Source organism: Amyelois transitella, chromosome 21 (assembly GCF_032362555.1).
Source record: "Amyelois transitella isolate CPQ chromosome 21, ilAmyTran1.1, whole genome shotgun sequence".
In the NCBI taxonomy this organism is placed as follows: Eukaryota; Metazoa; Arthropoda; class Insecta; order Lepidoptera; family Pyralidae; genus Amyelois; species Amyelois transitella.
The window spans coordinates 8,791,163-8,814,969 of record NC_083524.1 but is presented as its reverse complement, the minus strand read 5'-3'; the positions used below and the strand labels follow the sequence as shown (position 1 = coordinate 8,814,969).

The following is a 23,807-nucleotide window of genomic DNA, read 5'->3' as shown; positions in this document are numbered from 1 at the left end:
ATATTTCTGTAATTTTCGTTTTCCTAATTTGAGGCATTCTGAGCTCAGAGTTGATTTTACGACACTTTTTCATTTCGTTACCTCTATCTTGTGTTACTTCTTTTTTAAACCATTTTCTCGGATGATCGAAGCATTCAGACATATACTTTTTTTGTTTATGTTGTAAACTCTTTTAATATAACTCGATGTTTAAGTTTTATCTGTTTGTTCACACTTCACAGTGGTTTTTCATGTATACTGCGTGACGGATTTATTTGTATTGTCATATTCAAATATATAATGATTTGTGTGAAATTTTCGAATTTTCAGAAGATTTGACCACAAAATAACAATAGATTTTCCAAGATTTTCTTTGTTGGAATAATGGAATTAGCAGATTTATTTTCCTAGGACATTACACAGGTTTTAACGCGTACGTCATAAACGTGTGTTTTTATAAACAGAATATACATATAATGCAACACTGTGGAGCATTATTAGGCACTATTATTATACTTATAACACGAAAATTCCCGAATATAATTTTATTCAGTATACTATATATGTATTATTAGTTTGTAATCATCTTTTTTTTTTCTTTTTTATAAGTAATTTTATTTTTAATTTGAAATCATTATACTTATAATTATAAGAATAAGATAAGATTTGTCACATTGGTATTTATTAAAGTACAATACAGTATCTCGACAAGGAAATTTTAATCTAAGTATTGCCATGCCTTAGCTGGACAAAACTTGTCCTCTGTCAAATATAACATATAATCACGTCTATATCCCTTGCGGGGTAGACAGGACCAGCAGTCTTGAAAAGACTGATAGGCCACGAAAAAAAGTAAATCTGTCAAATACAAAAATAAATCATATGCCACACAGGTATTACTTTCGACATCTAGGTCTACTATAAAATAATAACTAACCGTGCTTAGGCGTAAGACAATGTTATATAAAAAAAATGTATCATCAATAAAAGGCTTTACAAAACAGACCATCAAAATTTTTCATTAAATATATCAAAGAATAACAAGGAAAATTTTGACTGATTCACAATTTGTTGGGTTATCCATTTAGGATTTTTGCATTCACAGCATTAGTGCAAACGGGCATAGTGCATAACAATTGAAGATTCGTCACTCAGCCTTCATTTGCGGTTTTTTTTTTATGAGCTCGATATAAAACCTTTGTTATAAGTTACGTTTAATACGAATTGTTTAAGGAAACTGTTAAACGCGACGGTTCATACATATTTACGTTATATCTTTACATAGCGCGGAATGAAAAAAGTTCGCATAACAGAATTCATATACCTACGTACCTACTGACTGTTTGTTGTTCCTTTAACTTAATTTTATCACACCGATTTCCAGGGGAATAATCTAGCCATCGTAATTGTTGCTAGGTAGAAACTTAGCCTTAGTCGTCATATACAACATCTATGGGAAAGAGAGAACGATACGACGGATCCATCTACACGCCTTGATTCACGCCTCATTTTTATAGGGGTATGCAGAGACTATTATCTTCTACAGACAGACATAGAAAGTTCTTGTTTATGGCAAGACTTCCCTTATTAAAAGTATGTCATCTACTTTCATATACGGCGCAAGTAGTTATACAAATAAATTAAATGTGGAGGTATTTATATGTAAGCAGATATACAAGGAGATTGTGGAGGGAAAGGTCGGAGTGGGAAGACCTAGACGAACGTATCTTGATCAAATTAAGGACGTCCTGGTAAAGGGTCAGGTCAAAAGTACCCGAAACCGCCGAGCTTGCATGAAGAGAGTTATGAATGTGGATGAAGCGAAGGAAATATATTTATATGTAAGCAGATATACAAGGAGATTGTGGAGGGAAAGGTCGGAGTGGGAAGACCTAGACGAACGTATCTTGATCAAATTAAGGACGTCCTGGTAAAGGGTCAGGTCAAAAGTACCCGAAACAACCGCGTTAAGCTTGCATGAAGAGAGTTATGAATGTGGATGAAGCGAAGGAAATATGCAGAGATCGTGGCAAGTGGAAAGAGGTAGTCTCTGCCTACCCCTCCGGGAAAGAGGCGTGATTTTATGTATGTATGTATGTATGGATGTATGTATTTATATGTAGAGCTAGTTTTGTCCCGTTTTGTTTTAGGCCACTTGCCGATGCTTTGTGTTTTTCTGGATTGGCTACTACGAAATTAACAGGTGTGGTTGCATCAGACTGCAGTTAATGCAAATATCATATCACATGGATTCTCGCTTAGTTATTTCAACAAACAAACAAATTGAAGACTTGATATCATAGTCAATAATATGTATACAGAGCTGCGGTGTATATAAAAGTTATTTTCATCAATCAATAATAAATTTAAAAAAAATAACATCAATTAATGCAAATTTAAAATTTGATGTTGAATTTACGGTTGTGTAGGTACAGGTATTATATTGTTGATTGTACGTCAGGTATTTCTATTACTTTGATTAAAATAAATCATTTAGATCCAAACTATTCTGGAAAGGGTCAAACTGAAGACAACAGGACACAAGCCAAAATAAAATGTACAACGAAGAATGAAATTAAATTAACCTTGAACCTTGATAACTCATGATACACTTAATAATTAGTAATAATTATTTACCAAATAAGGCTCACCGCAATTCATAATTAGGCCACACAAAGCCTCAAGTAATTTTAAGCGAAATTTCTATTCTATTAGCAGAAATACATAGAGAACGAATAGTTTATTATTTTGATCTATTCTGTTTAAAAATTTATTCATTTATTTACGTATTTATTATGGTTGTCATTCGTTGGTGAAATTTTACTAGCTTTTCCAAATATTGGGTTCCACTGTAGATTCCCAAAATCTAATTTGAGGGAGTTTTCAATGCATTCAAATATGTTGATAAATTAATGTAAATGCTAAATTATCGTACTGGTAATACTAAATTCGATACTGTTGTTGAAAAATTCTTGTAATACTGTATGAGTGAGCAATGAAAATAGATTCTTTTTTCAGATTAATAAAACACACTTGAATTAAGTGTTTGTCTATTTAAAAGGTACAATAACCAAAAAAATTATAAGAGGAAAGCAAAAAAAAAAAATTAAAAGAGTTCATTAGTTTATTAATTGTGTGGCAAGTCGCAAAAACTCAGTCGCCAGACTGCGGCCGGCCTAAAAGGCTCCTTCCTCTCGGAAGCTAATAATGGAATACCAGTTTTGATAGGAAGTGATATAGTTTCCTCGTCATTAACATTTGTCGCATTGTTTTATACTTTATTTTTATAATTTTATAATTGTGTCGCCCACAATCGATCTATACAGATGTGTGCTCAGTTCAGACACCAGCCTCTCATAATATTACCTATGTTATGTATTTTTTTTTTTTTTTTTTTTTTTTTTTTTTTTTTTTTTTTTTTTTTTTTTTTTACAAATTACACAGATTGAGTTAGCCTCGAAGTAAGTTCGAGACTTGTGTTACGAGATACTAACTCAACGATACTATATTTTATAATAAATACTTATATAGATAAACATCCAAGACCCAGGCCAATCAGAAAAAGTTCTTCTCTCATCATGCCCTGACCGGGATTCGAACCCGGGACCTCCGGTGTCACAGACAAGCGTACTACCGCTGCGCCACAGAGGCCGTCAAACTGCTTGATATATGAGAGAAAATAAAATACTTGATTTGTATGATAAAGTGATCTCGCTCCTTCATCCACTTTGGTAACTTAACTTACGTAACCAGTTACAAGATAACATTTTTTTTTGAAAGATTGGTTGTGAACTAGTTGTGAAACTATCCTTGGTGTGGATGTTTATAATCAAAGCCACCGTTTCTTCTGCTAACGTCAGATGGTAACCAATCCACGTGATTTAAGTCTTTATATGGGATGCTCAAGCGGGATTTCGAAAGGGAATGGGATGTACTGATCAGGTCTTTTCCTTGCGGTGCATAGCCGAAAAGTTTTTGGCCAAGAGTCAAAAAGTCTATTGCACATTCGTAGATCTGGAAAAGGCCTATGACAGAGTTGAGAGGAATGAATTGTGGTCAGCACTTTCTATGCATGGGGTGAGCAGTCTCTTAATACGAGCACTGAAATCCTTATATGAGGATTCGAGTGCTTGTGTCAGGATAAACGGAGCGCACACTGAGTGGTTTAAGATTGAGAAAGGCGTTAGGCAAGGATGTGTTGCGTCACCGTGGCTGTTCAACCTATTTATGGATAGCTGTTTGACAGATTTGAAAGAGTCTAAAAGTGGATTAAGGATGAATGAGTTACTCGTCAAATGTCTGCTCTATGCCGACGATCAGGTTATACTGGCGTCATCAGCGGAGGAGTTACAGGAGATGGTAAACTGTATGCATGAAGCTTTAAAAGAGAAAGGAATGAAAGTGAACGTAAGTAAAACTAAAACACTGGTTTTTGAAATGGAGAAAGAAATGACAGCATGTAATATTTTGATTGGAGGAGAAAAAGTGGAGCAAGTGAAAGAGTTTGTATATCTAGGATCAAAGTTTACATCAGATGGCAAGTATGATAGTGATATTGAAAGGAGAGTGAACGCGGGGAACATGGTGAATGGAGCTTTGCATGCCTTTATGAGCAGTCAGAAACTATCCAAAAAGGCTCGACTGGCTGTGCACAGGGGCGTGTTGGTCCCGACATTAATGTATGGGAGTGAAAGTTGGGTATGGCAAAAGAAGCATGAAAGCAGAATAAATGCAGTGGAAATGAGAGCGTTAAGGAGTATGATGGGTGTGAAATTGAGTGACAGGATAAGGAACAGCGTGATAAGGGAATGTTGTGATGTGAAAGAAGATGTAGTTACAGGAATAGAAAAGGGTATGTTAAGATGGTTCGGTCATGTGGAGAGGATGAATGAAAGCAGGTTGACTAAGCAGATATACAAGGAGAGTGTGGAGGGAAAGGTCGGAGTGGGAAGACCTAGACGAACGTATCTTGATCAAATTAAGGACGTCCTGGTAAAGGGTCAGGTCAAAAGTACCCGAAACCGCCGAGCTTGTATGAAGAGAGTTATGAATGTGGACGAAGCGAAAGAAGTATGCAGAGATCGTGGCAAGTGGAAAGAGGTAGTCTCTGCCTACCCCTCCGGGAAAGAGGCGTGATTTTATGTATGTATGTATTATGTTTAAGTCTTTTTTAGAAAATTAAGTTTTTATTAAACTAATTCAAAGAGTTTGAGAGAATTTGCTTAAGAATATATATCTAATAATAATTATAGGTAGGTAGCTCTCCCTACCACAATACATACATTCCACAATTATCTACGGCTTGAGTTCCCGTGTCGTAAAAGGCGATAAAGGGATTAGCGTATAAACTTGGGATTATTCTTTTAGACGATGGGCTAGCAACCTGTCACTATTTGAATCTCAATTCTATCATTAAGACAAACGGCTGAACGTGGCCTTTCAGTATTTTCAAGACTGTTGGCTCTGTACATACCGCAAGGGATAAATACGTGACTATATGTATGTATAATAAGGTTGCTAGCCCGTCGCCTATCGCTAAATATATTACACTGAACATGTAATAACTTAATTTTAACAACAAAATACAAGATCTCGCATTTAGATTATGCAAAATTAACTTTATTTTGGAATAACCTCCAATAATCCAGTATTTCGTTGCGTTCTCAAGTTTTTATGTACGGGTAACAGGTAACAGGTTAATAAAAAAAATTACGTAAAAACACACATACTAATGTTATTATTTTGCTTCATGCATATGAGTTATTTTCCGTACCGGCGTTCGTGTAAACAGGTGTTAGTCATAATACAATTATTATAAACGGCAATTTGAAAATATATCAATCATTTTGCAGCTTACAAATTACTTAAAAACAGGTGACCAAAAAAAATACGGTCGAATTGTGAACCTCTTACTTTTTTTAAGGCGGTTAAAAACGTCGGCCATTGTCCGTCATTGCATAACATAAAATCATATGAAGTCTTTAGCGGAACTTCAGCGAAGCAAAAAAATGCAACTAGGAATAAAAATTTCTGATGCACAAATTATAATCACGTTTTATCTTTGACGGACTAAACAATGTCTATTAAGTCTTAAAACTCGCGCCCCGTTTAGCTAGATCGCATTGTAATGGAATTGAGATCGCCCGCGCATTATGAATTTCGATTCAATTGATAATCGAAATTCATAATGCGCGGGCGACTTACATACTTCATAACAGGTATTATGAAAGAACATAACATATACAGAAGGTCAGTCACACTTGGTTTTACTTGTTCTAATTAACGTAAGTACTTTGGGGATAGTAAGTAGTCTTTATCCCTTACGGGGTAGACAGAGCAAACAGTCCGGCATAGACTGAAAGGTCACGTTCAGCTGAATGACTTGACTTTTAGTGACAGGTTGTTGTTTTACATCATGATTTTTGAAAATATAGATAATTTTTTTCTTTTTTTTTGAAAGAGGCGTGATTTTATATATATGTATGTATGTTTATTCTAATGCAACTTAATCAGAGGAAGAGTTGCACCCGAGTCAACATATCGGACATAAAGTTATATATAAACCAATTGTTGGTCCTTCGTCCACTGTTTACGAAAATCTTGTTTATTATTATCTCGTAAATATTATTCTTAAGTACAACAAGGTTAGCGAAAATATTGTTGTAAAAAGCGGCCTTGTTTGCCGCACAAAGTTGTTGTAATTCCCAATATTTGTAGGTACTCATTAAAATAAAAGCTTCCTTAACTTACGAGTCATTTAAAGAATTCGTTTGTTTTACATCTGTCAATTGTATGTCAATGTTAAAATCCACTAATGTTGTATGGATACATTTTAGTAAACATTATGACGAAACAATCGCGGATATATATTTTTTGTAGATTAACTAATTGAATGTAAATAAAATAATAGTTATATATCATAATTATCAGTTCAATATATCATATAGCCTGAATAAGGACGTTATTTTTCAACAAATTATATAGTCACGTATAAGACTGCTGGAGATTGGTGCTTGAGCATTGAGATCTGAAGAAATGAGCAGAACCAGCGTTCGTACAAACGGTTTCTTATGTTTTTGGATTCATGAATTGATATTTTAATAAGGAAAATATTCAATTGGTAATACCTAATATAAAATAACTGTATGATCTTGGAAGTAGTCATCGTATTATATTCTATAACTAGCTGTGCCCGCAACTTCGTCCGCGTGGAATAGTTATTTTGGCCATCATTGAAGCCCTCAACGATGAATAATTTTCCCCGTTTTGTTCACATATTCCATTATTTCTTTGCTCCTTATAGTTGCAGCGTGATGTTATATAGCCTAAACCCTTTCTCGATAAATGGTCTATTCAACGCAAAAAGAATTTTTCAATTCGAACCAGTAGTTCCTGAGATTAGCGCGTTCAAACAAACAAACAAACAAAAAAGAACTCTTCAGCTTTATAATATTAGTATAGATTATTTATACCACTGTGTTAAAGTTGAACCACGTACAAACATAAACGTTTTGAGCATCTCTCTTCTACAACGAAGCTGTGATCTCTCGCTTTCTCATTTTTGCGAGATCCCAGTTGCACCCTACTGGTGCACCCACCATGCAGAGTTGGGGATCCGCAAGTAATTGTGTCGAATCTGGCAAATTTGTCGGAAGGCGGACCCTGGGCTCCGAAACGCTTCTGTGGAGGGTGCAACTGGGAACACGCAGAGATGAGATAAAGTGGCGAAGGCTAAATATGAAAGAATTTTTGCAAACATAAAACACGGTAGTGTCCGAGTGTCGTGTCATGCGTGGGCGCAAAACGGTACCACAATAATTATGTTTATTTTATTTCATTTACAAATCCGACCGGAAACGCAGAGGTCATGGGATCTGAAGTGCAAAACAAAAAGAGTATAAATGTGACCCCAAATGTATATAAGTAGTAGTTTTGATGATAATGTTGAAACAGTGTTTTTTAACGAATCTTTTACCTGATGAATTTTAATAATATACCTTAGTAAGTACCTGGGTGACCGAGCTGTGCTGGGTGTGCAACTGTTATAGAATAAATAGATATTGCTCGATTAATGGTATAGAATAAATGTTTTAGTTATGTAGATAAATTTATCGGTCTTCAGAATTTGAAACGTATGGATGCGAATGCAATTTTTTGTGTCAATACTTGCTAACTTTAAGAATTGATGTTTCCAATTAATATCAAAATGTCGGTTCGCAGTCATTATCATAATCGGCCTTAGCGATAATTTTTTAAATCTGGTTACTTTTTTAGCTATTTTATACATTGTTGTCCATAAATATATAGTAAATAAATAAAAACAAAATTAAACAATATTGTACATATATGTTCTTATTCTGTCCTCTCCTTACTTCAATCCATACATAAATACAATTAAATCACTAGGAAATAGAGGTGGAACTGTTTTTGCGACGTTGATTTATTATTCAAAGTTTTATCAGTTTTGTCAATGCCCATTTTGAAGAGGGAACTCGGTAGTCGCTTAAACCTACGCGTACAAAAAAAAATGTTTTAGTCTTATTAAATTTACAAACTATTATTTCCAAATGTATTCAATAATAAACATTTAAAAATCAAACAAATACATAATATCGCCTATTTTTTATCGCCTATTTGATCAGAACCGTATCAATTTCAATTTAACACACTCTATTCAAGAAACAATTGCGGTAATAAGTATAAAGGTGAGATAAGACTATTACTCGCACGTGTTTTTGTTTGTATAGAATGATGCGAGTAAAATCCATTCGGGTTGATGGATATAGTATAAAGTTTAATTTATATAAAGGCTTATAAACTTGGGATTCTTCTTGTAGGCGATGAGCTACCTGTTACTACTATTCTAATCTCGTTTTCATCATTCATCCAAACAGCTAAACGTGGCCTTTCAGTATTTTTGTTAAATCTGTCTACACACATACATACATACATGTTATCATGTCTATATCCCTTGCCGAGTAGCAGAGCCAACAGTCTCGAAAAGACTGACAGGCCACGTTCAGCTGCATGGCTTGACGATGAAATTGAGATTCAAATAGTGAAAGGTTGCCGGTCCATCGCCTACAAGAGGAATCCAAAGTTTGTAAGCCTTTCTCTTAGTCGTCTTTTACGACATTAATGGAAAGATATGGAGTGATCCTATTGTATAGTGCCAGGAATCACAAGACACTTGGGTTAGTTAAAAAAAAAATATTATAATAATTGCAGCTAACTTCCTTGTCGCGTGAAACAGCTACATGTAAGTGTGCCAAGGGCGAGCGGGTGTCGACCCGCGCCGCGCCGTCTCACGCGCACTCTGCATCCGACATTTTTGGTGAAAGCAGTGTGAAATTGTATTATGATCGATCAATTTAATTAATATGCTCCCTCCTGGTTTTTAATTCCGTTTACAGGAGGAGTTCCTTTCAGGAGAAAAGTGTAAAAACCTGACTTACTGACATGCTGTGCTGGTATATGTCTAGATATTTTAACTATGATAAAGCCGTCTTTATCATTGTTAAAATCTAAAAAGTTTGTCTATGTATGTATGCTATGTAACCTGCATTATCTTATATGGTTTAGAGGAGATCATCTATTTAAGACGATTTCCTGCAGTTTCCGCAAACTAGCGGAATTTTTACCTTTATGCGCGTGAGGCCGCGGGCATTTCTAGTCTAAACTTCTATACTACTATTATAAAAAGGAGAAGTTTGTAACGTTAATGAGGGCTAATCTTCGGAAATCGTGAAAATTCTTTCACCGATAAAAATTCAAATAAAAAAAATTCAAAATAGAAACCTAGACGAACGTATGTTGATCAAATTAAGGACGTCCTGGTAAAGGGTCAGGTCAAAAGTACCCGAAACCGCCGAGATTGCATGAAGAGAGTTATGAATGTGGATGAAGCGAAGGAAGTATGCAGAGATCGTGGCAAGTGGAAAGAGGTAGTCTCTGCCAACCCCTCCGGGAAAGAGGCGTGATTTTATGTATGTATGTATGCATGTAAAATTCAAAATTGTTTATTTTTCCAAGCAAATTATACAGAACGGATGTGATTGGAGTCTCCTTTTAAGCGTGCAAGCCTGTTCATGAAATACATTACATGTGTTATAAGGCTTATCTGTGTACCACGGGCGAAGCCGTAGCGCACTGCTAGTATATCATATACACAGTTGTGTTTACTGTGAACTGTGTCACGCGCGACTCCGACACAGTTTTCCAGCACGAGGTCACGGCGACCGTCGACTCCCGTATTTGCATATTATACTATCTTTATGAATACGCTGATAGTATTGTTTTCTTCAACTGTTTGTTTATTGTCAGTAGACGAACGGTTAAGGTGGCAGACTAAAAATCGTCATTCACCGGTTCATACAAACTAAAACAAGTGTTTGATCCAGTTTCGTGGCCATATTCAGACCCCGGAATCCTTTCCACATGGGCCCATGCGCAAAATGTATCTTTCGCAGATTGTCTTTTTCGCAAAATGTCGCGCTAGTGATTTAGAACTAAACTGATTTTTTAAGCAAATCATTTATTATGATGTCATAATTTTTGATGATGACTTATGATTTTGCTTTAAAAATTGGTAAATACTGACATTAATGTTTAAGAGTATAACATTTTTATTTTTCTTACGGTAGGTACTTAATTTTAACTCAGGCTTACGAACTAGTCTTATAACTTTATTCCAACCAGTTTTTGTATAATCAAATAATTAGATAAATTAATCTTCCGATCCTCTGAGTTATGTAAACTCACAATAAAACTGGATATCTTTTAATAAATCCCTCTTTGTGTCATGAATAATCTATACATCTATGTAATAAGATTTCTATTCATGTCGTATTATCGTGAAATATGATACCTCTATGTATGGAATTAATCGTCGATTAATGTGTATTATGAATTATGATACATTTACTTTATTCTAAAACATAGATAAATTACGCCTACAAAGATAATTCTATACAATAAACACTTAGGTTACCTATAGTTAATTATTAAATAGAACAGTTTTAAACCACAATAAAAATAGATGGCCTCTTATTTATATATTTTTAAACACAACATAGACGCGGCATAGACCAAAGATTACAAATACACACACGGTATATAAATGTATGTAGTATGTGACAACATGTGTATATAATAGCGTATTAACAAAAATAGATTTTTCTTTTTTGATTCATAAGTGTAGATAAAAATTTAACTTTCATACCTAACAAACTCTTGGGAATTCTGTGTCCCTTGGTAATGTCTGTATAAATATATATCATATATATATATTACTTTGTTACCTTTTTGGAGTAAAACAGATCTTCATGAAACTTTAATAAAGTGTAGAGTATGGAACAGGGCATAGAGTACATTTCACGCGGACGAAGTCGCAGGCAAAAACTTGTAACTTTATAAATATTATCACAGAGCTTGTGATACTACATTATAATATAGTTTTAGTTATATCATGAGTCGTTGCCAAGGCCCTGATATAAACGCATGCGCATACAAATTAATGTAATTGACAATAGAAAGATAAAATAACGTCAGAGGATAATAATTTGCTTTTAGTGATAGACATTTATTGGTGTTTCTTAGCGGAAATTATAAACGTTAAAACTACTCGTATGTCCTAACTAACGATCCCAATCCTAATTTAATATTATAAATGCGAAAGTAAGTTATTAAGGTTTCGGAAACATTAGGAAGCCAAATTAAATTGAATTTAAAAAACCACCGACACTTATTTTTCATATAACACATCTCTTTTTTGCACCGGGGTTAAGCTAAGAATAGTCTCGATTAAATCATTTACTGTTTAATACCAATTGCACTTTTATAATTGTTGTTTCTTAATCCTACACCTATATGTATGTATTTCATAAGAGTGTTCTTTAATAGCGTTTTCATCTCATAATATCTCTTGTTTCAGACGCGCATCGATGATGTCTCCGCGTCAACTCATGCGCAACTCAAACATGACCCAGAAGTGGCAGCGACGGGAGATCTCCAATTTTGAATATCTCATGTTCTTGAACACCATTGCTGGTAAGTTAAGTACATATCAATATAATCATGTCTTTATCCCTTACGAGGTAGATAGAGCCGACAATCTTGAGAAGACTGTAACGTTCAGCTGTATGGCTTATTGATGGAAATGGAAACAGGTTGCTAGCCCCTCGCCTATAAGAAGATTATCAAGTTTACTTCTAGTGCCGCATTTAACAACGAAGAGAAGAAAAATATTTTATCTTTACAGCTCATTTATGAATGGTAGGGTGTTCTTTTGTAGTTTTTTTAAATTGATAATATAGCAATAAGCAGTATGAGTTTATATATTGCTCAGGTTTTATATTAATTTACGTACATTCCATTGGCTAAGTTGCCAACGCGTTGGACCAATCAAAGAAAGTCTACCGTGGGCCAGTCCGTTAAACAGTGCTGGAGCGGCCGTTCAGCCTCCATGGACAAAGACTCTTTGACTTAACATTTAAGATGACCAAAACTGGCAGACTAATGAAAAAAAGGACAATCGAAACTAAGACGGTAAGACGCACCTTGAACAGACAAAATTCTGTTTTAATTCAGACACGACCTAACAGACCCCGTTCAAGTGCAGTAGGATGACTTCCAGTTGAGAAAAATTGCGAAGTATCGTGCGGAGTGTTTCATCTGCCCCCCTCATTTTTTCGACTACATGACGACCACGACCACTCTGTCAAGAGTGTATTGGTGATGAAGAATACATACATACATACATATGGTCACGTCTATATCCCTTGTGGGGTAGACAGAGCCAACAGTCTTGAAAAGACTGAATGGCCACGTTCAGCTATTTGGCTTAACGATAGAATTGAGATTCAACTAGTGACAGGTTGCTAGCCCATCGCCTAAAAAAGACTCCCAAGTTTGAAAGCCTATCCCTTAGTCGCCTTTTACGACATCCATGGGAAAGAGATGAAGTGGTCCTATTCTTTTTTGTATTGGTGCCGGGAACCGGCACTGATGATGAAGAATACGGCGGTGATGAAGAATAATTTGTTAATAACCCCAAATGATTTACCTGTTTCAAATAGCAGGTACTCGTCGACGCAATTCTTACTACATTTACATTCTGAATACGCAATTATAGATATTATTGCCAACTAAACACATAAGCTCTTAAAAAAATGATCCCACATGTTCTGTGCTGCATTGACACAAGCTTAGTGGAAACTTATGTAATTTTACATAACACAATTTTAGAGTGTACTAAACACGCAATAACTGCTAACGCGTATTCGTTTAGAACGTTTATTATCAAGATGGAGTTATTTTTGGTATGTGCAATAGTTATATTTAGATTCACAATTTGAATATAATTACTGATCGGATTTTGCAAACGAGGAAGTATTCATTACGTTCATGAAGCGAATGGCTACTCCACTTGTAATGAATTGTGAATTGCTTTTGCGAATATTTATTCAATAAATAAAGAAAAGAAATAAACATCATGTTAACATTAGCTAACTTGGATATTTATCTGTATAAGTATTTATTATAAAATATAGTATCGTTGAGTTAGTATCTCGTAACACAATATTCGAACTTACTTCGAGGCTAACTCAATCTGTGTAATTTATCCCGTATTTATTTGTTTATTATTCGGGTTACATGTCATGTCTGTTTTGTAACTATTATAAGGAAATGAGGGTGAATAAACCTTTTAGGCATTGGGGGCGTTCGGTCATTATCACATACGTTTGGCAGTGTGTCAGTTTGCGCGTTATACAAACATTTTTTTTATCTAAAACTTTATGCAAACACTTTTGAGAAGTTCAAATGTTTTAGGTCATATTTAAATGCTTCCGTGATCCAGTGGAAGTGAAAGCATTATTGTTGGCATTTTGGCAAATTTAAAGTTTTAGTAACTCTGCCTACCTCTTGGGGATGAAGCAGTTCTACATTCATTCATGTTTTTTAATGTATACAATGTGCATTCTTCCATGATTTAGATATAAGAGATCTATATTTGTATGCCAGCATATCCCTTAGTCGCCTTTTACGACATCCATGGGAAAGAGATGGAGTGGTCCCATTCTTTTTGTATTGGTGCCGGGAACCACACGGCACATAATTATTTACATAAATAATAATTATTAGAGCACAATCACTTACATTCATAATTTATGAACGCTTTGACGTCACATGGTTAATACAACTAATGCTATAAAAATAAATATGTATTTTTACACATAACTTACATCATTTTTCCATTTGTCTACAAATAAATCTATTTTACACTATGTTTTTTAGAACCAAAACTAAAAGAAGTACAGGAGAGGACAGGTTAATAAAAAAATCTACTATATTTACTATATCACAGACCGATATGTGTTGACACCACAATTTTTTTTTCTGTAACATCAATGTTAGAACACAATTTACAAAGAGGAATTACCTAGTAATAAATTAAACGTATGAAACATCATGAAAACGAATGGAAAAACCATAGTCTGCGTGTTCCTTTTTGTCTCTGGCTCGGATCCTGCATATAACGTTAGTCCATGGTCTGAGATACCGATAATGTCAAAAATCATGGCGAAGGTCTATCAGCTGATCGTGGTGATTGCATTTCTTTTCCCGCCAAATATTTCTAGTACTAAAACTCCGTCTTAATATTCACTCATAAGTCGAATAAAAAATTGCGTTCTACAAGCGTTAACGCTCTTATTAACCGTTACTTCCATCATTGGGTCTACAAACGGCGTCTCATCACCAGTCATGACATGATGGGTAAAACGCATTACTACACAGGTTACCAAAGGCATAATCTGCGCAGACGCGTGACAGGGAGAGGTGCCACTTACCGATGCATGTGACTGCTGAATTGTGTTATTAGTTGCAATAGTGCTTATTTTCTAATGGATGAACTTATTTGTACACATCAACTTTTGCTGTGCAATTACTTTTTTAATGAAACATACCCAGGTAACTCCAGGTTCAATTGGTAATAACAGTTCTTAATAGATAATGAAATATTTTTTTTCTGAATGGCAACACAGAAAGGCAAAAATTCTTTAAATAGTCGTTTTATTTATTTTGGCCTTCAAGATTTTGAATAATCCTTAATCGTCACTTTCTGCACATCCAAACCACTATTTGGTTTTTATTAAGTAGAAGATTTGAGTTCCTATAAGATAATAGTGGATTCTAAAAAGTAATTTCATAATTTCAACAGCAGAGTTCAGATTAAACTAACCTCTCGAGTGCTACCAAGATTAGACACGTTTCAAACTGTACAACACTTATAATTACCATAAAGATGGTATTTAAAGAAAATTCACGTTTAACATCAATCGACGAGGTAAACACGAGATAACCATCGACAATTACGTCTGTACGTCACGTTGATAAGCCATTATATTAGATAATTGATGCATTTGCATTGTTACGGCTCGGCAGGACGATAAATGAGGAATTCCTCCTTACAGTGCTGTTAACCGGTTTGCTTTTATGCTAATCGTGGGATTTGGGGTACGTTTCTGACGTCAATGAAGGGTTTTGGATACGTTGTGCAAAATATGTTACAAGTAGATTTGTTCACGAGTGAATGTATAAAAAATTGCAAAAGAAAAATAAGAACTCTTAATGACACTCATATTTTTTAGAGAAAAATACAATGGTAACACATACATACGAGTATATCTCGTCTCTTCGAAAAGTCCAAAAAGCGTCGTTCAACTGAATTTAAGATGCTGTTGAAAAAATACATACGTCGCGAAACCGTGTGTTCGCGTAATTCTACGGTAATTCTCCATATAAACTTTGGAAGTGGTAGTAACCATCTTGCATAATATATATATTGACGTCAAAGGTATGGTTTACCTAGTCTATTTTGACGATATGAACTTTTAAAATATTTCAAGAATCTTCTTATTTATTTGTAGAGCCAAAACCACTGAAGAAGTTATTATGACGTTGATTTTTAAATAAGTACTTAAACGTAATTTTCTAAATTCCCATTGAAGAAAGGTATATGCAAAAGTTTGAATTGTAGATTAAACTAGATTAAGAACCTAACATTGTCTTCAATAGTAGTTCATTAAGTGGTGACACTGACATTTATAGTATGCATTCCATTTTGCACAGAGCATCGCAATGCCACCTTTCTCCTTGGGCTGAACGTTATAACGATAAAATTACAGGAAAAATCATTGGCCACTAATACAATCAAGGCAGCAATAAGTTACCTAATCCGAGATTGCGAGTCGACATCTTAATCATATAATTTGTTGAGATGCCAGCACGGTACATCATCATATCAGCCTTAGGACATCCACTCCTGAACATAGCTCAACGAAGGACCTCGCTCTATTACGGCGGCCTGCATCCCACGCCCGGTACTTACACTATTGTATTTAATAAATACTGTCTATTACAGACATATATACATATAGTCACATCTATATCTCTTGCGGAATAGATATAACCAATAGTCTTCAAAATACTGAAAGGCCACGTTCAGCTGTATGGCTTTGTGATGAAATTGAGATTCAAATAGTGACAGGTTGGTAGCCCATCGCCTACAAGAAGAATCCCAAGTTTATAAGCCTATCCCTTAGTCACCTTTTACGACATCCGTGGGCAAGATATTTAGTGTTTCTATTTTAAAGTGCCAGAAACCACACGGCTGTCCATTATAAAGTTTTTATTACTCTAGTTATATTAAGTTTACACACTAACCTTTTCAAAATTTCCATAGCTTTATATCTGATGCGCATTTCGCGCCACCAATTTTCGAAACACGAAAACTCTTGTTGCAAACCGTCATTTGTTTACGCGGGAAATCAACAACATCACTTCTCTTGTCTGTGTTAAATAAAAAAAAAAAAGATTTCGCACACGCGCGCTGCAGACGCTGAATTTTGCCGTCAAATCCGTACGAACTGTAACATTGCACGTTCCGTTCCACTCTCACTTTCGCCCGAGATATCGTTACGACACTTTTTTGTTACTTTTGCATAGATATATTCACCTAATTTATTTCGTAGTGACGACCACGAAAGTTGGCAAGCGTTTGACGAATGGCCCGCCCGGTCGCCAGGCGGGAAAAGTGACAACTGCCACGTGACCACAACAATAGGAGAGATGCAATGGTCACTTAATGAAGCCGTTATCACATGACACGCCTTATACCAGTGTATCCTTTGGGTCGGACTTGGTTAGTTTATTTATTGTTTGTAAACCAAACAATCATGTGACTTTTGAAGCACTTTTGAATCTTTATGATAATTATTCAGGAGAGGAGTCAGGACTGCCGTCTGGGTTCAATATCCTACCCAACAGGGTAACTTGACCGAATTGGAAAATGAAATTTCATTCAGAATATGCAATATTTTTGCGATTTTTCACACACCGTGAAGAGCATGGCAATACATAACTTTCTTTATACTTACTTTATAAAACGTCCTTATCCCTTGCGGTGTAGACAGAGCCAACGGTCTTATAAAGGCTGATAGACCACGTTGAGCTGTTTGGCTCAAAAATAAAATTGAGATCCAAATAGTGACAGGTTGGTAACCCATCGCCTAAGAGAAAAATTTCAAGTTCAGAAGCCTATCCCTTAGTCGCCTGTCAACATTCATGGGAAAGAGGATGGAGTGGCTCTGTTTTTTTTAGTGCCGGGAACCACACCATCATGGTTGGGGTTCACTACTTCCGTTGTGCGTGGGCGCACTTACTTGCTTTTTTGCTAGTTTGTCATTTGTCTCATACACACACATAACGCCTCTTACTCGGTAGGGTAGGCAGAGACTTTCGTCTCCGGCACAATCACTGTTATTAAAAGATCCAAGCCAATAAAAAACCAGCGCATTATTAGTAATTTGACGTAATTAATTGTAGATTATTTTTGTTCGTTTGTTATTACTTTATTACATAGAGATTTATACAGTTACAAGAAATAGTATATAGTTATGAAAGTAATAAATCACTTGCAATAGCGGACTTATCCCATGAAGGGATCTCTTCTAATTTTATTTTACAACGACCACTGTATTACTTATCGACCGGTTATCTGAGGTCGCGACGGTATCAGGCAATAAGCGAAGCATGGGAAACATATCTAGATGATATTTGCATCAATGGCATACTTTGTATTAACACACTAAATACTTTGGGTGGACTTTGAACGGAGAAAAATGACTAGAACGTGCCTTTGTGTCAATGTAGGTATTATAAAGAGAGTCTATCTGTTATTGTCATGTGGTTTCCGGCAGGGTAGATCAAGACATATCCATGTCATCATGATATCGCTGGAATATGACCAAAACAGAAACTGTAGATTCCAAAGCCGGAGTAAATTTACTAAAATTACTTTAAGTTTATTATAAAGCTTTGTATTTAATCAAGGTAATAGTATCATTAAGAATAGGACCACTCCATCTCTTTCTCATTACCTCGAAGGTGACTTAAGGAATAGGGACATTCATTCTGTGCAGCAATTACCATGATCCAATTTGGGTTAGGTTGCGGAGGTCAGACGGGAGTCGCTTCGTGTAAAAACTTGACTCACCTTTTCCAGTATCATAGACAAAATACGCATCCCGGGCTCCTCTCATGAGACTTAAGAACTGTACCGAGATTAATGCCAGGAGAAAGAAGAGGAGTTCCGTATTTTTTTCGGGATGAAACTATCGACGACCCGGGATCGATTTCTAGTCTCGTAACACAAGTCTAAAACTTACTTCGAGGCTAACTGAATCTGTGTAATTTGTCCCGTATTTATTTATTTATTTCGTCAGATTTAACTCGTAAATTAATACGAGTAAACGTAAATTATTTGTAGTATTGACTGTAACATAAACACTTCCGCAACCGATTCAATGACAAACAAAAACTCTTTTCGCTGCCATGCACTACTAGGGCATTCTATAAACCTAAATCTTTAAACCTTACCTAAAACAATGTCAAGGAGTCGCCAATCGCCAAGGATTGTTGGGCAACTGTTGCCCAACTGAACGTGCCCGTAAACCATGGTGTGACGCGGTGCCGTAAATAGGATGTACCAACGGTGCCCAGGCGCAGGGCGAAATCGCTGAGGGGGCCCAGACGTGTTGTCACTTCTGCGATTTATTTGTCTTGCGGCAAAGACAACAAAATACCTACAACTATATGTAGTTACCTACGAGCCCAATCCGATACGAAGTCAATCTGTGACTGGATTTTTATACAAATTGTTGATGAAATGCCGAGACTAGTATTGTTACAGATGACAAATGACGGACCTGATAGTTGTTTCGAAATCTAGAGAACGCCCGTACCTCCACGCGCGTAATACAAAATACCGCTTGTTTCTGTTGCTGTGGGAATTTTTGAAAATTCTCTCTTAGTAAATCCCTAAATCATATATGGAATCTACATGCCAAATTTCAAAACTCTGTGTGTTGATAGGTCAGTCTGCTAGTGGTCTCATTTATATTTTTAAGATAGCGAAATATTAAACTAAAACTAATTGAGGCACTGTGCAATTACTACAAAAACCTAAGAGCGCAATTTTAGGAGCTAGCACCGGGCGCACGAAACGCTAGTTACGGCATTAGCGAGGCGTTGCTTTTTTTTAATAATTGTCATTCTCTGCTGCGATAGGGTTTTCAGTGTTGAAAGGCTTAAGAAATTGTCGTCATGCTTGCGGGGGTAACTGTCCCATGGCTAGAGATAAATGGAAAAAATTGTAACTGTACCGTCCACGTTTAATGTTTTTTTAGGTTTAGGTTTGTAGACTTTTATTCTCATAAAGATCATGTTCTATAACTTCACTTACATGAGAACATAAAATACAAAAATAAATAGTTCGTTGCCACACTAATAAACGAAATATAACAGCAAAAGTTCAGTAAATTGAGATTATGTGCTCGGCTAATTGTCTCTTGAATACATCGAACGTGCCGTAATATAAGCACATATCTATATGAAGCGTAAAAAGCGCGACAGACGGGACAAACAAACTCACATCTAAATAAGTTGTGACGGCTACATTTTAACATCGTGATTGGTTGCGACGTGACAAAAGCTGTTTTTGTGCTTAAAATATAATACCATTTTTTTTCCGTGTTTTAGGTACTTTGGTGCTGAACTTAATTTTAGATTTAAAATTTAGGGTTTATCTGATAGATACACAGTCACGTCTTTATCCCTTGCGGGGTAGACAGAGCCAACAGTCTTGAAAAGACTAAAAGGCCACGTTCAACTGTTTGGCTAAAGATGGAATTGAGATTCAAATTGTGATTCGCATGAAATATTTTTTTTGTAAAATAGCTATAAAGCCCGAACAATAAATGATTTTGCAAACTGTAATACTTATCTGATGGAGAACCGTGATAGTCCAGCTAAACTAATAAATAATTTTTACAAAACTTGGTTCAGACTTACGGATAATTTTTTGATGAGGTATGAGATCTGGTACACCCGATGCAGTAGGTACCTTATCTAAAATCTTTCAGCCACGCGAAAGAACTTGCGGACATCAGCCAGTTTAATCATAAATGGAAATGACATTTCAATTAAGAATCTCAACAGTAATTAATTGCTATAATTAAGCGCAAAATTTTAATCTCACTCCCCAGGGCGCACGTACAACGACCTGAACCAATACCCGGTGTTCCCCTGGGTGCTCACCAACTACGAGAGCGAGGAGCTGGACCTCAGCCAGCCCTCCAACTACAGGGATCTCTCCAAGGTACGTACATACATATAGTCATGTTTATATCCCTTGCAGGGTAGTCAGACCACGTTCACCTGTGTGGCTTTATGATGGAATTGCGATTCAAATATTGACAGGTTGCTAGGCCATCGCCTAGAGATAGAGATTCTTTAGAAGAATCCCGAATTTATTAGCCTATCCCTTAGTGGCATTTTACTACATCCATGAAAAAGAGATGGAGTGATCCTATTATAAAGTGCCGGAAACCAGACGGCACATATACGAGACCCGAATTGATAACAAAATGACAAAAGTATCCTCCCTGGTGAAAGACCAAGGGTTTTTTTTATCAAACAGAGACAATTTTTTTTGTCTAAACTATTTTTTTTTCTTTCAACAGCCAATCGGCGCGCTGAATCCGAGCAGACGAGCGTACTTCGAGGAGCGTTACAACACGTGGGAGCACGAGTCTACCCCTCCCTTCCACTACGGCACCCACTACTCTACCGCTGCCTTCGTGCTCAACTGGCTAGTGAGAATTGTGAGTATTCTATTTTTTTGTAACTCGGTCTACACAGGTTTTTTAATGAGGTGGATTTACCACGTCCCCTGCCGTGGTGATGAATAGGAACGCATTCTTCTCTAGAGTGGTGAAGATGCAACCGGGACTAAAAGCCAGGAGGAAAAAGATAGTTCTAACGTGAAGTGTGAGGTGTCAAAAAGGTGGTTCACAGTTTGGTCTGACCTGTATGTATGTTTGTACACCATTATTTCGCGTTTCGCTGAACCGATTTTGATGCGGTTTCCAGGAAAGTGTTTTGTTGCGATTTCAATATCGATTAGAGGCGGTTCTTAAAAAGTTATTAATTAGAATTAAAGTTGTCTGTTGACCAGAGTAAGAGAGGGTAGATTAAACATAATGTCTTGTCAACATAGGTACGTGAAAGAGCCCATTGGCTCTACTGAACGACACGACATAATTAACAAAAACAACGGGAGTCGAACAGGAAAACAAACAAACTAATTGACCAACTGACAGCCACCTTCACATTTTCAACTTTATGAACCAGTTAAAATCATTTTCTTGTGATTAAGTCGTATTATCATTAATGTATCAAATTGCTATCTTAAGCGATGGAATTCAATTAAACTTTTATAGTCAGTCAGATTCCGTAGTGACCTGCCGGAATTCTGCAGGCTCGCTTTGTAGAGTTCATTGGTAACTAACCAATGATTTGTAAATATATTTACGCTGGATAGTATAACCTGTCATAGTATTTTTTATAGCATTTATTATACCTAGTAAAGTAGTTTTTTATATGCAATAAGGAGTCTACAAACAAACCTTTTAAGTGTTAAGTGATAAGACTTTCCGCATTGTAGAATTGCTGGAACTTTTGCCTATTCGATGATTTAATTCTAATCGCTCTTAGCGTCTACTAAGACCTAAATTACGTTAAAATCATTTCTAATACTGAAAATAGAAGTGTTGTGGTTGTGAAATCAAAATTCTGTTTTCTTTATGTTCAATGGAACCTGTAACAACTTCAATGGAAAATATTTCTTTTAAAAACGTTTTTCCGACTGGTCACCATCCAGCGTAATATATAAATACAAGTCAATGTCCAAGCGGTCAGCGCGAACTTTGTTAACAATCATAATTATTTTTATTCGTAAGGAAATGAAATAGCCATGATTCGGTTAAATTTTAACGGTATGTAACGAGATTTTTACGATTTGCAAAATTAATTTGGAAACCTTAAACCGTGTGGTATCCGGCTCTTTAGAATAAAACCACTCTATATGTCGTAAAGGGCGACTAAGGTATAGGCTAATAAACTTGGGATTCCTCTTGTAGGCATGATGGTCAAGCAACCTGTTACTATTTGAAATCAGAATTCATCAAAAAGCCATACAGCTAAATGTGGTCTTTCAGTCTTTTCAAGACTGTTGGCTCTGTCTACGCATAACGGTAACGTAATTGTTATGCTTTATGCCGTAAAACTGAGGAAAATCATCTCATAAAGGAACCATACATGAAACCTTCGTTTGAGCTAAACACTAGTTTTAACTGATTTTGCTCTTTTGCGTTGCATTATACATATTATGAATAATACCTACAAGTTTAAAACGCGCACATAACGTAGGTACCTTTACCGTTTCGAATCATGGTACAATGATCCTCGTTGAAAAAGTGAAATTAATTCATGTGTTACATACATATAGTTTAATCTAATAAATATATTAAGTATTGCGCATTACTCAACTCATTTAATTTAAAACAATTAACTGACTGATAAATGACATGCTATAATAATAAATTATTACGTTATTAATAACGTATAATTGTCGTGCGCGGATGAATTGGTTTATAAACAAAGCGACAATGAAATTACAAAGATAGACCTCTTACATATGATCTATTCATATTTAAGTGATGTGTGTATGCTCCGTCGTCTGTTAATTATTTATAATCTATGTTTAGTCAGTTGAGCGATGTTAATTAGTTAAACGGTTCCTAGTTAATTATATATTTGTTGTGGCTTTCAATTGAAACTTATGCTCTTTTGATGCTAAACTATCACTTTTTTTAACACCACTCCGTTATGTCATTCAGCTGAACGCGTCTTTCCTGACCTTATAGAATTATATATACGACGTCTCTGGGAAAGAGATGGAGTGGCCCTAAATTTATACCAACATAATTAAAACAAAACAATCTCAAGAAAAAGTTTAAAAAAATTAAAAAGCTTCGTTGATTTATTTCCGCCGTAGAAGGTCTCTTCAGTTAGCTTTCAACTTTTTTTCCGCTGTCGCGACCAATTTGGTCTGGTAATGCGTGTGCGCATGTGTTGTAGATGTTAGGGTGACATTTTAAAATAATTGCTTTAAAATTTATTTATTACATATAAATAAATTTTAAAGCAATTATTTTAATTTACATTATTTATATAAGAAGTAAGTACACTTACTTGATTTGAATATAAAAAACGTAAAATTTTATTTTGGGCCTATTTTAATTAGGTAATTAAGCCTAGTCTAAATATAAATCGGAATTCATAATTGGTTGAAATTGAATTACCGTCGATTAATACATTTATTTGCGAATTCACACAATTATAATAACACAGAATTACACAAATAT

At 35.6% G+C, this 23,807-nt stretch overlaps 2 protein-coding genes across 6 annotated transcripts in view; one reads left to right on the top strand and one right to left on the bottom strand.

Moving 5' to 3' along the window:
• Positions 1-17,023, bottom strand: part of LOC106140507 (facilitated trehalose transporter Tret1-2 homolog) — a 46,519-nt gene extending 29,496 nt beyond the window's left edge. The window contains exon 1 of the mRNA XM_013342105.2: positions 16,705-17,023. Within this exon, the coding sequence (XP_013197559.2) occupies positions 16,705-16,742 (38 nt within the window). The 5' untranslated portion in view covers positions 16,743-17,023. The remainder of the gene's footprint in view (positions 1-16,704) is intronic.
• The window catches only part of LOC106140510 (neurobeachin), a 457,176-nt gene that overhangs the window by 424,849 nt on the left and 8,520 nt on the right, over positions 1-23,807 (top strand). For all 5 annotated transcript variants that reach the window (XM_060950437.1, XM_060950434.1, XM_060950436.1 and 2 more), the window contains 3 exons: positions 11,912-12,027; positions 20,586-20,698; positions 21,063-21,203. In XM_060950437.1, coding sequence (XP_060806420.1) covers positions 11,912-12,027; positions 20,586-20,698; positions 21,063-21,203 — 370 coding nt within the window. The remainder of the gene's footprint in view (positions 1-11,911; positions 12,028-20,585; positions 20,699-21,062; positions 21,204-23,807) is intronic.